Here is a 14986-nt window from a genome sequence, read left to right as displayed (position 1 = left end):
AACATGATGAAAATGCCTCAACTCCACAAAATGTCCACTGAGAGCTTACTAAGGTAAAGAAACAAAGACCAGAAAGTGAGATCAGTGCTGGTACTCTCAAGTCACCAGCACCTGTGATTCAATTTCAAGTACGAAACTGCTTTTTAATATGGTCATACAGCAGAGTGGTATGATGTGATTTGTTTTCCCATGGATGTTCCTCTACTGAAATGACCTGCATCGTGATACAGCTGTCTGCTCCAAAATGCACATTTTGGTAAATTTAACTCATGTCTCTTAGAGGTTCCTGGGAATCTATCCACTGGCCTCAAGAGTGACACAGCAAATAGAATGTTAGAAACCCATGAAAACCGCATCAACAGCACTGTGGCATTAAATGCCAAGGTATGAGCTGGTCTTTGCCAAGCCTATATATTTTTCAGGCTTTTTGGAGACCTTTTCATGTAATGGTCCAAGGTATCAAAAAAAGAAAAGACAAACTGCAGCACTAAGTTTTTCATTGCATTAAGTCAGACATAAAACAGGCATCAAACATAACCTTGAAGGTATTTAATAGTTGAGTGAAAGTCCTTCAAAGTGCTCATCTCTCAAGCTCAATAATGTTACACAAGGGATGAACTTGGTTCACTGCCTTGCTTTTTACCAACAAAGCACTAAGACCCCCCACAGAGGAAGCAATAAATAAATAATGCCATCACTATTAGAGGTAAGGTGCATGAAAATGGAAAAATAAAGCTGCAACTGTGGTACTTTAACCCCAAGAACCTCCCTAATGGGCTACGTGAAAATACAGAGATAAAGTCTGCACTAACACATTTACCCTTCTTTAAAAGGCTCCATCAATTGAAAAATATTTCCTTATTCCTAGAAAAGACAACACTGGCATTCTGCCCTGTGTCAGCAGTAGTGTGGCCAGCAGGAGTAGGGAAGGGATTGTGCCTCTGTACTCAGCGCTGGTGAGGCTGCACCTTGAATAATGTCTTCAGTTTTGGGCCCCTCACTATAGCAAGGACATTGAAATGCTGGAGTGTGTCCAAAGAAGGGCAACAAAACTGATGGTCTAAAGAACAAGGCTTATGAGGAGTGCCTGAGACAACTGGAGTTGTTTAGTTTGGAGAGGAGAAGGCTGAGGGGAGACCTCATTGCTCTCTACAACTACCTGAAAGGAGGTTGGAGTGGGGTGGGGATTGGCCTCTTCTCCCTAGTATCAGGTGACAGAACAAGAGGAAATGGCCTGAAATTGTGCCAGGGGAGGTTGAGGTTGGATATGACAAAAAATTTCTTTACTGAAAGAGTGGTCAGACATTGGAACAGGCTGCCCAGGGAGGTGGTGGAGTCACCATTCCTGGAGGTGTTCAAGAAACCTATCGCCACGGCACATCAGGATGTGGCTTAACAGCCATGGTGGTGTTAGGCTGATGGTTGGACTGGATGATCTTGGAGGTCTTTTCCAATCAAAACCAATTCTACGACTCTATGACTCACATTTCAGGTGCCTTAAAAATGCAACGTCTATATTTGTTTTTGCAGATGTCCTAGAGTGTAAACACTCCTTCTACCCTTCCTACACACACAACTAATAACATTTTCCTTCCAGCTTGACCTTAGCCATTATATTTGGATCCAAATGGACATACAGTAGTCTGGCATGAGAACTGTACTCACCTATTCATGAACTTGTATCGGCGGTGCAGGTAATAGATTTTTCTCCTGGAAGAACAGCAAAAATGAAGCCAGTCGAGAAGAAAACCCATCGTCAGTTACAGTATGAACTAGCAAGGAAGGAAAGGAGATTGAAGACAGAAGCCTGTAAGAGGTGGAGGAAGAGACTAAAAAAGAGATTAACTGAACTGTCACAGGAAAGCCACACAAACGCTGGTGGCATCTGAATTGCAAGATGATCACAATTTTCCCATTGTCTTCTCCTTTTCATGTGTGAAAGACAGGGACTCAAAGGTGTTTCTACTTCAAAGAAGTTCAAAAATTGTTACAGGGATTCTGTAGGACTGATACAAACATGGATAAATCATCTCACACCCACTGGTGAATTATTAGAGCAGCATTTGTGAAACACATGGGAGAATCACTCAGAAAAGCCAGGGAAGCAGTACTTGATGCTGCAGTATGCCATAACACATGCAGTACCAACAGGGACCAGTGCTTGCTGTGGGGGAAACATCCCTTGAAACAGAATATAGGTAGGCTGACACAAGCAAATGAGTATGTGCTCAGCATCCCTCCTAAGTACACAGCCACTCTCTCTGCCTCTTGTAGAGGCACAGCTGGTGTCTGTTGTCAGTGCAACAAGCTGTGTGGGAGCACGCGTGGGGAACAAGTGAGCAGACAGGGGTGCAGGAGCAGACACATGCTGGCCACGCCTTTAGCCTGGTTCCTGACCAGCCCTGCAGGATCTAACCATTCTGTGTAGATCCAGGACCAGGAGTCCATCTCCCATCCCACTCTGCTGCTGGTGGCTCTTGTTCTCATATGTGCCTATAAGACCACAGCTGTCAGGATTAGACCCACTGCCTTCAGAAGAGAGATGACATCTTCACGAAAGGTAAGCAAAACTGAGGGCTTTTAGGTGTGGGTTTGGGACTGATATTCCTTACTGGAAGACTTGAGTGCCTGCCTGATCTCTGGTTACCTCCTCCAGAGGCTGACCTTGCTAAATCAAGGTGATTTCTGTTTATTCTGTGAGGCTCCATCGTGTAACACTGAACTGAACCACTTCTGGAAAATGAAGGGCTCACACCCCATGCATTGTGGATATTGTGTATAATAAATATACTGTAGGAATGCTGTTAGTGCCTTGGAAGCAAGCATGGTTGGGACATTTCTAAAATAAGACAGTACTGATGCTTTATAAACTATAGGGGGAGGGAAATTAATATTCCAGGTTAAGTTTCATAACTTAGAATTTACATAGTGCCTAATGTTTCAACATGATGTTCTGTCAGTATTGTGCTGGTGAAGTAACATTTTCTAAACCTCTGCATGGTCATCAGCCTCCACTGGCCAACTCCTCCACAAGACAGTTTGATTTATCTCACTCTCCTTAGCAAGAGCAGGGTCAAAGTTAAGTGCTTCTGAATGTGCCATCCAATATTTTGCTTTAAATATTCAGAGGCATCCAGTCTTTTGGCATCCCTGCTTTGAAACAACAAGCATTTTATTTACTGATGGGTGGGCAGTGGGCAATTCCAACTTCAAACATGGGGAGCTGTAGGCCATCAGCAGCCCTTAAACCAAGGGGTTAGGCAAGAGCATGTGGAAAGAGGCAGTCTAGACTAGTGGGTGTTTTGTAAAAGGCTGGTCCTTGGTTTTAAATGCTGGCCAACAGTTATTAGTAAATCACTGTGATTTCCTCCTAATAATACTGTAATAATTGTCTTTGTGGCTGTGGAAAGAATGAAGCAGGGGTCCTGAAGGAGGCCAAGAAACTTTGAGTACTTTCAGTGCTTTTTATATAATCCGCTGACATCTACTTTGCTATCTCTGCTGAGAGATGGATTTCAAAAAAGGGACTTCAGATCAGGAAAGGACAAGCTGCTGCCAGTGACTACAATCTGAGGTTTTGGTGTATTTCTTGATCAGGAGACCTTATCCTCCCACTAGGGCAAGTTCATCTCAAGAAATGCAACAAAAGTCAAAGGAGGAAGAGTTTTGTTCCAGTCCATTGATTTTATGAGTAGAACACTTTTTAGAAAGAGCATGATCTATTGCCATGACTTGTGATAGCTTTTCTGGTTTTCTCTTTAGCATTAAAGCCCAAAAAAGAACAGTTGAAGATTTGCTGTGAAAACGAAACACAAAATACATACAGAGCAAGTCTGCAATTTTGTCCTTAATTCATATCCATTTTCCCAAGCAAGTTCTGAACTGCTACAGCTTGTTTCACACCAGAGGCATTTTGCATCCTTAAGTAAGAAGCAAGCAGAAGAAATCCTAACAAGGATGCCAACTCAGGAGCTCCATATTCTGGATCTGATCCTTTTCTTGCTCAGAAGTTATTCCATTAAAATCAATGGAGTTATACATCTATAAAACCCTGCTAATTGAAAGAAGAGTCAAGACCTCTCAGTTCATGGCTTTTGGTCAGTTCCAGTGGCAATCTTTTATGCTATTCTAACAGCAGAGTAAAATAAGCATTCTACATAGAAGATTTCATAGCCGAACATGCAAATAATATTCAATAAATGACAAAAATAATCTGAATGACAACGTGGAACGAATTTGCTTATCAGGATGATTTGATGAAAGGTCCTTATTTTCTCCACAGAAAGGCAAAAAAAAAAAAAGGCAGTTATAGTCTGAAATGTCATTCAGACAATTCTCCTGTTAGAGGGGATACTTATTTAAGATCTGTATTTCCATGACTACACACTATATACAAGCAGTTTGCAGGTGCTGAACATACCAGATACGTCCAACAGACATGCACCTTCTGCGCTGCCTTACGTACCTGGATCTTCTTGACCTCCCATTGATTTCAATGAACTGTCCAGATAAAAAACAGCAGCGCACAAGTATGCAGGGGGCTCCAGCATTGAAGGGGTTAAAGGGCCTAAGGATAGAATACCCCATGAAAACAGCTGCACTTCCACAGCTCACCTTAATTTCAAACCAGTATTGCACTGAAATGGCAGGCAACAAACAAGAAAGAGCAATGAATGTGGTACCTAAGGTACTCCATTTATGTTTTCTAAAGATGTGTGGTACTTAAAGAAGAGCTTTTCCACGTGCATTTTGGTACATTAAGCTTTACAGTACAGTGTGACTTTGGAGGCTGAGATAAAAACACAACTACACCTACCTGAAAGGCATTCTTACATTCATTAGTTCAGCATATTTGCCCAGGACCTCCCAAGGGGCATGCAACTTCACAAAGATGATATCACTGTTTGTTAGAGATGACTGCAAAAGAAAAACAAAACAGCTACCAGGGCTTACTTTTTCAAGTGAAGCAGAAAGAAACTGTGTACAATGGTCAGTATCTATTCTTCTGGTCTTGTGTGAGCTTTTCCACTTTGTGATTCTTCTTCCAGCACATGCAGTTCCAGCTGCATTTTGTCAACTCGCTTTCACAGTATCACAGAATCAACAAGGTTGGAAAAGACCTCAAGGATCATCAAAGTCCAACCTGTTTCCTTCTAGTTTTCCATGAAAATCAATGAAATGCTCACAGAACTACACAGTACAGCTTCAAAGGACAGAATAGATCATGTTAGCAGGACAATCATTACAGGCTGAGTTTGAGGAATACCCAAGGAAATGGCAAAGGTGTAAAGGGTATAAGAAAAGGCAAGGACTAAGCCTGAGGAAATCAGGCACGAAAATTGTATGCTTTAGGAATGATTTCCTAGTTTTTTAGACATTGTACTATATTCAGTGTTTCTCATATTAATTTTTGGTTAGCAGAAATCACTCTGAGTTCTTTAATCTTGTTTACCTGAATGCTTCAGTGACTCTACGTGTGGGAGGCTGACATTTATGCTTTTTATGCCTATTTGATTCTTTCTGCCTCTATCCTGGTAGATGCTGAAATTATCAACACTGACACAGCATGTTCATGTCCTCAGAGCAGCTGAAATATTATTACTAGTCTGTAAATGGGATGTCATAATTTAAAGAGCAGGCAGAAATAATTCTACTCCCCAAAAAGGTAAAAATAAAGATACTCTCATTGAATTGGAGAGAAACACAGAATTATATTCAAAAATATACAGGAAAAGACAGAATAGGTGCATCCTTAACACATAATGCATGTACAGGATACATGAAACACCCCAAAAAACCTTCCCCCAGCCAAAGTAAACCATAAATCCCAGTGTTCATGTTCTCCCCTGTCCTGTTGCTTCCCTTCCATCAGGCCTTGATGTCAATTTATAAAGAGATAGCAGGACTGTGGCACCTAATAACAAAATTACAATTTTCCAGTCCATCCCTGGACCTTTCTGGTCCTCCTCAACTCTATGATTTTGTTTTGTTGTTTTTTTTTTTTTCCTTAAAAGCCTCAAACCACCAGATGTGATAGGAATTAAAACTCCAACACTTAAAATACATGTATATGATTTTCTTTAACACATAAAAAAGAAAAGAAAGGAGGGGGAGAGGGAGAGAGGAAAGGAAAAGGAAAAGGAAAAAGGGAAAAGGAAAAGTAAAAAGGAAAAAGGAAAAGGAAAAGGAAAAAGGAAAAAGGAAAAAGGAAAAAGGAAAAAGGAAAAAGGAAAAAGGAAAAAGGAAAAAGGAAAAAGGAAAAAGGAAAAAGGAAAAAGGAAAAAGGAAAAAGGAAAAGGAAAAAGGAAAAAGGAAAAAAGGAAAAGGAAAAAGGAAAAGGAAAAAGGAAAAGGAAAAAGGAAAAGGAAAAAGGAAAAGGAAAAAGGAAAAGGAAAAAGGGAAAAGGGAAAAGGAAAAAGGAAAAAGGAAAAAGGAAAAAGGAAAAAGGAAAAAGGAAAAAGGAAAAGGAAAAAGGAAAAAGGAAAAAGGAAAAAGGAAAAAGAGAAAAATCCCACCAACCCAGTCACTACAGTTAACAAACAAAAAATTTTTTAAATGAATAGAGTACCAGAATCTTCAAAAACAGACCTGGAAATTTTTGGACCCATATGACCAAAAAAAAAAAAAAAAAAAAAAAAAAGGATTTAGGAGATAATGGAACAAGTGACATCCTGGTATTAAAAACTGCAGGAAAAAAAATCTTGTTGCTCTTTTGCTGATGACTTTCAGAAAAAAAATATTTCAATGTGAAATGATAAAACATCAACAAAACAGCCCCAAGAGACTTGCTTCAGAGGCAATGAATTCAGCTCCACTCTTTTCATTGACTTTTATGGATTCTAAATCAGGCCTTTAATGATGTTTTTCTTTCTAGGTACATTTCACCAATTATCCTTTATTTTCCCATGAGACTTTTACAAGTTGATACCACGAAATCAAGGCTGAGTTCTGCTCCTCTAAAAATTTCCTGCAAGGCAGTCTCTCAAACATGAGTTGAAGTCAGCAGTGGACTGGCAGTTTTGCAATCAACAGCTTGGGATTAAAAAAAAAAAACATAGATCAAACATAACCTACCACAACTCAAAAAAAATAATCTGAAAAACCAAATATAAAGAGGGAAATTATGGTCCTGACACACCATTCATGAAAAACACCCTGGAAATTTAGTGGGAGCTGTTAACCAGGAAGCTTGTAGGCATTTTCCAGTACGTTGTAGCTTAATCCATACCAGATATGGCAGCTACAGTGGCATGGCTTGTGGAGATGCTGTTTCACAAGTGAACTCTGTCTTTATCTGCATTTTATTTCTTATGTGTTATATGTTTTCACTCAGAAACATGAAAAATATCTGTATAGTTCGCACAAATATAAGTTCAGATGCTTAAAGAATATATATATATATATATTTAACTCAATATCATGTAATGCTATTTTATCAGCTTTGTCAAGAGAAGGTATTGTTCTCTTTGTCAAAAGAACATTCCAAAATACCTTTGGAAGGTTCAATTATTTTCAGAAGAAAGAGGTAATAATGCTAAATTATTGATATAGCAATCTGTTCCTCTTGGGTTTGTTCATGTTAAGTATTTGTAAAGGAAAGCACTAAGAAAGACTGAGAAAAAAAACAAGATGGGAAAGCACAAATCCAGATGGAGGAGTAATTGAATGAAATGTAACATTTGCTCAATCTAAGGAGAAAACAGCTAATCAAAATAACCAAAACCAAACCAAAATGTATACAAAGAGTGCCACCTTAGTTACAAAAATACTGTAGTGAATGGAATCTGCTAAACTCTCCTTATTAGATTAGTATTTAGACAGAGTATCCTTCTGCTTCTAAATAAGGAGGAGAGGAACAGCCTTCTGTTGTAACTGACTTCTGAGCCTTGGCTCATTAAGTGATTGGGAGAAGTCAACTCAATTTCACATTGTGGGAACACACAAACAAAAATCAATGCAACATTATTCCCTTGGAAGTTTAAATAAGACAACTATTGACATGAGCAATCTGCTGGAAAGAGATGGCTGTACAACGAAGGAAGAAAAACAAAGGAATCAAAGGGGACAGAGAGTGAGATAAACCACTCTGCAAACACCAAAATGAAAGCAGTGTTTAGAACTGACCTGCAGCACCAAGGCCTGCAGAGTTATCACCATATGCTACTTGCCAGGGCAACAATGCTCACATAAATCAGTTGTTTCAAGCTGATTTCTTAAGGAGGAATACCTATAGCAAATCAGATGTTCTTCTGGGCAGTAATAACATTCTTGATCTTCTTGGGAGCAGTGCAAACCTAGTGTAAGCAGAGACTTGCCAGAACACAGTCTGGTCTATGTTGGAAGGGACCTCCAGGTATCACCTGGGCTAACTCTCTAGTTAAAGCAGGGCCAAGTGAGATCAGATTGCTCAGATGCTTGTCCCATTGAGTCCTGACTCTCTCCATAGGCAGAGATTTCACAGCCTCTGGGCAACACATTGAAACTGACTGGAGAAAAGAGTATTTCCTATGGAAGAATTGTGCTCTTTTCTAGAGAAATCTTGGCTGAAAACTACAAGTTTCTAGACATAAAGATCCATGAAAATTCCAAAGGTTCGGCATTCTTTCTGATAGCTTCTTGCAAGAACTTTAGAAGAATGATTATTCTGATTGAGCAGCACCTGCAAGGTGTGTTGAGTTTAATGACTCCCTGATCTTCAAAACAATTCGGTATGGTAGGACTGAGCTAGCCAGTCAATATACAATTAGTTTCACTCCTCAGTGCCATGAATCTAATATTTTTCCTCCTTCTTTTTTCCACTCTTCAATCCCCTTTTGCAGCTGGGAATCATATTCCATAATTCCTGAAAATATTAGATCAGCATTTGCTAATCTGCATGGGCTATTCTCTAGCCCATCTCTCTATATCAGAGATACCAATCCATTCCCAACATTTCTAGCTTCACTGACAACCCCCTTCAGTACTGCAAACCCTAAAATACAGGCACTACTATAGGTCCATGTATTATAGACTTGTCCTTTTGGAATGACTGACTTCTCTTTTAGCCTTAAGTTTTGGCAGACATCTCATATCTGCCCCCCCCTCCCCAAAAGAGCAAACCAGCTACAAATGTGTTTAAAATCAAACTCCATAGTCTTCTCCAGTATCACCAGATAAGGAGTGGGACTAATTAAAGCAGGGGCCATTTACATAACTCCAAAAGCATAAACACCTTATTTGGTGAGCTACAGTCATCAGCTGGGCAAGGACACCACGGAAAGGGCAGGTTCTCATTCTCCTTCTGAAAGTGTGCACAGAATGTTGTTAAGTGCTGTGTAAGCCTCAGCTACTAAACTGATGTGTGCTCCTGCAGGTATTCTAACTCCTTTGATGGCAGATTTTCAATACCTATATGCACTATTGACCTGATTGCTCCTTCTGGAGTTACCACTCTTAGCCTGAATAGAAGCAAAGTGCTGACATCAAATATCTGTTGAAAAGCCCACATTTTGCTGTATTTGCAGGTTGTCTTCCAGAACCAAGGCTGGAGATGAGTATCTTCTGTCAATTACCCTTTTCAACATTCTCCTCCAACAGGGACATTTTTTTGGTTCATTATCAATAATATTGTCAAGTCATTTTAAGACAAAAGCAACTGTAGGGCTCACCTTAATACAAAATGTTTCTTGAGTCTGAGAGTTAAGAAAGGTGAGAAAAGAGATTCAAGCACATAACCTTGAAGAAAGATAAAATTACAGTGTCTCCAACTGAACGAGCTAATTGTTTATTTGCCTTCAGGCTATTAGGCAGGCAATTGCAAAAAAAAAAAACCACCAAAACCCAATGCTCTCATTTATGTATGCATTTTAACATGGAAATCAGGATTGACCATTAAGGTGTTTCCCTTATCATAGAATCAGTCAGGCTTGGAAGGGACCACAAGGATCATCCAGTTCCAACCCCCCTGCCATAGGCAGGGACACCTCACACTACATCAGGCTGGCCAGAGCCTCATCCAGCCTGGCCTTAAACACCTCCAGGGATGGGGCCTCAACCACCTCCCTGGACAACCCATTCCAGGCTCTCACCACTCTCATGGGGAAGAACTTCTTCCTCACATCCAGCCTGAATCTCCCCATCATTTAAGAGGGAAATATTCTAAACTGGGGCTCTCCTCATCTGTTAAAGCCTTATTCATAAAAGGAGGTAAAACCAAGATTTGGATGCAGGTCCATCAACCAGAATTAAACTTTGCTTACTTCAGGAAGACTCTGCAAGGCAAGCTGAAAAACCAGAATGGGAACAGTGTTTTAATTTCTAGCAAACACAGCTTATTCCTGTTAAGACTACAATTCAGGAAAAGCCAGAAAAGGAGAGAAAAATCAATGTTCTTTCTCTAGTAACAATGCTTTCTGTAATCAAGTTCCCTATGACGTTTGAGTGGAGAAAATAAATAGTAACTGCTCCAGTAAATAGTAACTGCTCCAGGTTCCACTGTTTTGGAGAATTACTCTGTTATGTTAAGAGCACAGATTGATTGAGTGCCATCTGGTGAATGAAGTGGAAAAACAAAACCCAGCAAATTTTAGTTGATTAAACCATTCTTCCTCTGAAAAAAAAAAAAACCAAAAAAACCCAACCAAAAACCCAACAAAGTAAATGTAAATTCACCAGGGTAATTCTGCAGAACTGGAAAAGCAGCAGTAACACCCTGCCAATACTTTTTGAAAGTGCATACAATTACCACTGGGTAATTACTTAGGTACTGTCAATATGTGTCCAGTTTCAGGGAAAATATTGCATAGGCACAAGCATTAACCTTCACGTTGATGGATTGGAAGAACCCAGTGAATAACAGTGCCAGTATCTCTCACATAAATACTTTCAGTCACAGGTTTAAGTGAGAATGAGGAATATAATGCTCACATTTCCATTAGGATTTTGAGAAGCTTTTGACTTTCAAGGAACTGTAGAGCAAGGATGAAAAGATGATTTTAACAAACACAGCCCTAATAATTAGAAAGCTGTTAATAAAACCATTTTAAAATGAGAGGACACTGACATACCAAGTTCAGAATAACCTGATAGAAGGAGGCAGTAACATGATTACAATGCAAAATGCTTTTACCATGATATCTCATGAGAAAATTTGGTGATGGGGTAGAGCTTTATCTTTACTTTGCAAAATACTTTGAGAGGTTCATCTCCAGTGGAGTTAGCAATATGGGCAGTTGGCTGGCTGTTGCCACCATTCAGGCAGTGTGTCATCTAATCCAGCTCAGAGCAGGTGTCTTTGTTACAGTACTTAATTTCTGGCAGCAGCTGACAGGATCTCAATGCTGGAAAGGAACAGTTAGTAGCATGGGGAAATGTTTGCAAATGTCCTTTCATGCAGGCAAAACTGTGCAAGTGAGAGGGCAACTGAAAGAAGAGGGTAAGTTGCTTAAATAGAAATAAATGCAAATGCTATCTCTTTGCTCAAGTTTACTGTGCAATGATGAGTTTACAGCCTGTAATAGAGATATACAAATTCATCTGGGAGAAGAAAGAGCATGAGAGAAGATGCTGGTAATTCTAACTAATGTCATTTGAACTCACTTGTGATGCACAGGATGGATCTCAGGGAAAGGCAACTTAGATGAACTAAATCTACCATGGAAACAAGATCCCCTGGCTTGAGCTCCACTTCCTACAGAAGAAGATTAGAAATCCCTGCAGCATGACCATTGTAAAGGAGCAGGTTGATCTGAATGTGGAGCAGTGATAAAACATCTCATGATGATCCCAACAGTAAATACTGAATAAAGGTAGTTTTGTCCCATCTGGTGAAGATTTCTGTGAAAATTAAAATAGCTGATCACATGGATTTCATCTGACAAACAGATAGGAGGCATCTTTTAATTCCTGTGGGCTGGTAGGTAGCATAAACATGGGAAATTAGTTATTTGCAGAGTTAAAAAATGCAGAGAGCTAAAAATCTCTGAGCAGAGTCATGCACAAACATTTGATTTGACACTAAGTCTCTTTCCATGAGGCATCAGATATACACTGCAATTTCAAATTAGAAATGTTTGTATATTAGAATGTACTATGGGCCTAAAAATAGGTCTCTTTTGTGCAATATTTTACTGTTGGCATTACAGGCCTTCAAAAATACATTGTACCCTTGGACTTCATTTTATCAGGCAGCTTCCTCTGTGATTGATTTCCAATGTAAAATATAAAACCAATATTATGTCCCATTAATCACTTTTTGAAGGTGAAAATACTTGCATGTAATGAATTTTCTATTAAATATTCATGTTTGCTTTTAGAGGCTTATTGGAGAAAAATTGCTTTGGAAAAAAAAAAAAAAAAAAAAAAAAAAAAGGGCAATTTATTATTTGTCCAGCAGTTAATTCCACAAACTTTATAATCATTCAAACACCTAAAATGTGAAGGCAAGCTCATTATAACTTCTGCATACAAATCACATAGAGGAACTAAACACACTGCTTATCATAGCATCATAGAATAACAGAGGTTGGAAGGGACTTCCAGAGGTCACCTAATCAAAACCCAGATTAGTCATAGAATCATAGAATCACTCAGGGTTGGAAGGGACCACAAGGATCATCCAGTTCCAACCCCCATGCCATGCCCAGGGACACCTCACACTAGATCAGGCTGGCCAGAGCCTCATCCAGCCTGGCTGCACACACCTCCAGGGATGGGGCCCCAACCACCTCCCTGGACAACCCATTCCAGGCTCTCACCACTCTCATGGGGAAGAACTTCTTCCTCACTTCCAGTCTGAATCTCCCCACTTCCAGCTTCATTCCATTCCCCCCAGTCCTGTCACTACCTGATAGCCTAAAAAGTCCCTCCCCAGCTTTCTTGGAGCCCCCTTCAGACACTGGAAGGCCACAAGAAGGTCACCTCAGAGCCTTCTCTTCTCCAGACTGAACAGCCCCAACTCTTTCAGTCTCTCCTCATAGGAGAGGTGCTCCAGCCCTCTGCTCATCCTGGTGGCCCTTCTCTGGACACCTTCCAGCATGTCCATATCCCTCTTGTAATAGGGGCTCCAGAACTGGATGCAGTACTCCAGGTGGGGTCTCAGCAGAGCTGAGCAGAGGGGGAGAATCACCTCCCTTGCCCTGCTGGCCACACTTCTCTTGATGCAGCCCAGGCTCTGGTTGGCTTTCTGGGCTGCGAGTGCACGTTGACAGCTCATGTTGAGCTTCCTGTCCACCAGCACCCCCAAGTCAACCTGACTTTTCTCTTAGCAAGTCCCCCACTCAACCACAGAAGACAACTGGTCCTACCTTTCACTGCCTGACACTCTATGGAGGCATTTGCAGCGTCAGACCTCTGTCAATGGCAGCCTCTGGAGCACAACAAACTACAGAAACCTGCATTTCTTTTCAGACTTCATTGTGATCAACTAGCATAGCATTTTAATATCAGGCACTTAATTTTGCATCTGTTTAAATTAAATATTTCAACATTTTAGAAATGCTTCCCAGTTTCCTCAGCTAAAACTGTTGGCTGGATCTAATCTATATTAATGACTTATAATTCCTTGCCTTTCCCCTTCCCTGCCTTCTCTTAAGACATCCTCTGTAAATACAAAAGATTTGTTTCAAGTTGTTAAGGGCTTGTGTTGCATTTCCAAAGAGATTTAATGCTTAGATTTTTCATAGGGGGATTTACATAGTGAGAAGGGCTCTTTTTTCACTCCTCTGCCATGATTTAACGTGGATGTGCCTCCACATCTTGATACTAACTTCTGTTTAAAGCTTTCTGACCATTATCCTTTTCCCTCTCTTTTCTGAGGAATGCTCACATTCCCCACACCATTTTTACATCATGTACATTTTGGCATTAGTAAAATGAAGGAATTCTGTTTCCTTTCACAACAGAAACAAAAAAAAAGGCCAAGATGAAAATCTAAATTGGCACAGCAAGCACTCATCAATTCACAGTCAAAACAGCAAAGAACAGAAGTGTCAAATAACGGGAAATCTGCAGAAGCATTCATCTATTGCACAGCTTGGGGCTTTTAGAACTAAACTTTCCAGTTGTCACACAATTCTGTTAACTGCTTGCTTGACACTCTACCAGGATTGGGTAGATCCTGCAATCCCCAGAGGCACTCAGGTAAGTCCATAGATATCAATTGGATTCAGGACAAACAAATTTGCTTATCTTTAGTAGTTTATAGATATGGTGTGTACCACATATCTGCTCCAGTTTGCCCTGCTGAACACTGTCAGGCTGCTGTGTTTGTATCAAAACATTGGCTTTATCATGTCTCTAAGCCCACTGATCCTGAGAAGTTGCCTGAAGGCTGTCTCACAGAGCAGACATCACAGATGTGACTCAGGGCAACGATGGAAATATGTTTAGATGTCTGCAGTGAAGAGGAACAGGCACCTTCAGGGTACATTTAATTTGTTCTGTTTGCCTCAGATTTAAATGACCTGCTGCCCAGAAGGGTTTGTTCCTCCCCAGCCAGGTATCTTCACTGCCAACAGCTACAGTCAGTATGATGGTTCTTCTCACTCTGGGGCTCTGCAGTACAGCCACTTCATTTTCCCTGGACTGCTGTTACCTTCCTCGTCATCCACCTCAACTTCTGCACATTGCTTCTACAGCTGCCCCTTCATGGGTGGCTCTAGTTCATTGCTTACTTGCCTGGACACAGCATAGTGACAGCAAATCATAGAATCAACCAGGTTAGAAGAGACCTCCAAGATCACCCAGTCCAACCTATCACCCAGCCCTATCCAATCAACAAGACCATGGCACCAAGTGCCTCATCCAGGCTTCTCTTGAACATCTCCAGGGAGGGTGACTCCACCACCTCCCTGGGCAGCCCATTCCAATGGCCAATCTCTCTCTCTGTGTTTCAGAACATTTTACAAGACCTTGTCTGCCATTTATTTCCCCCACCTCACCTTATTCGTTCTGTTTTGCTCTTCTCCTATCTACCTTTCACCGTGGAGGTTTTTCTCCTTGATGGAAA

At 40.6% G+C, this 14986-nt stretch overlaps 1 protein-coding gene across 2 annotated transcripts in view; it reads right to left on the bottom strand.

Moving 5' to 3' along the window:
* ANO4 (anoctamin 4) overlaps window positions 1–14986 on the bottom strand; it is a 105371-nt gene that overhangs the window by 58160 nt on the left and 32225 nt on the right. Inside the window, exons 5-7 of one of the 2 annotated variants that reach the window (XM_054386471.1) lie at window positions 4817–4917; window positions 4466–4567; window positions 1666–1710 (exon numbers count right to left, since the gene is read on the bottom strand). In XM_054386471.1, the coding sequence (XP_054242446.1) occupies window positions 1666–1710; window positions 4466–4567; window positions 4817–4917 (248 nt within the window). The remainder of the gene's footprint in view (window positions 1–1665; window positions 1711–4465; window positions 4568–4816; window positions 4918–14986) is intronic. The other variant, XM_054386472.1, reaches the window with a different exon arrangement.

This window comes from Indicator indicator, chromosome 14, assembly GCF_027791375.1.
Source record: "Indicator indicator isolate 239-I01 chromosome 14, UM_Iind_1.1, whole genome shotgun sequence".
Classification (NCBI taxonomy): domain Eukaryota; kingdom Metazoa; phylum Chordata; class Aves; order Piciformes; family Indicatoridae; genus Indicator; species Indicator indicator.
This window is presented reverse-complemented; position numbering and strand designations above follow the sequence as displayed.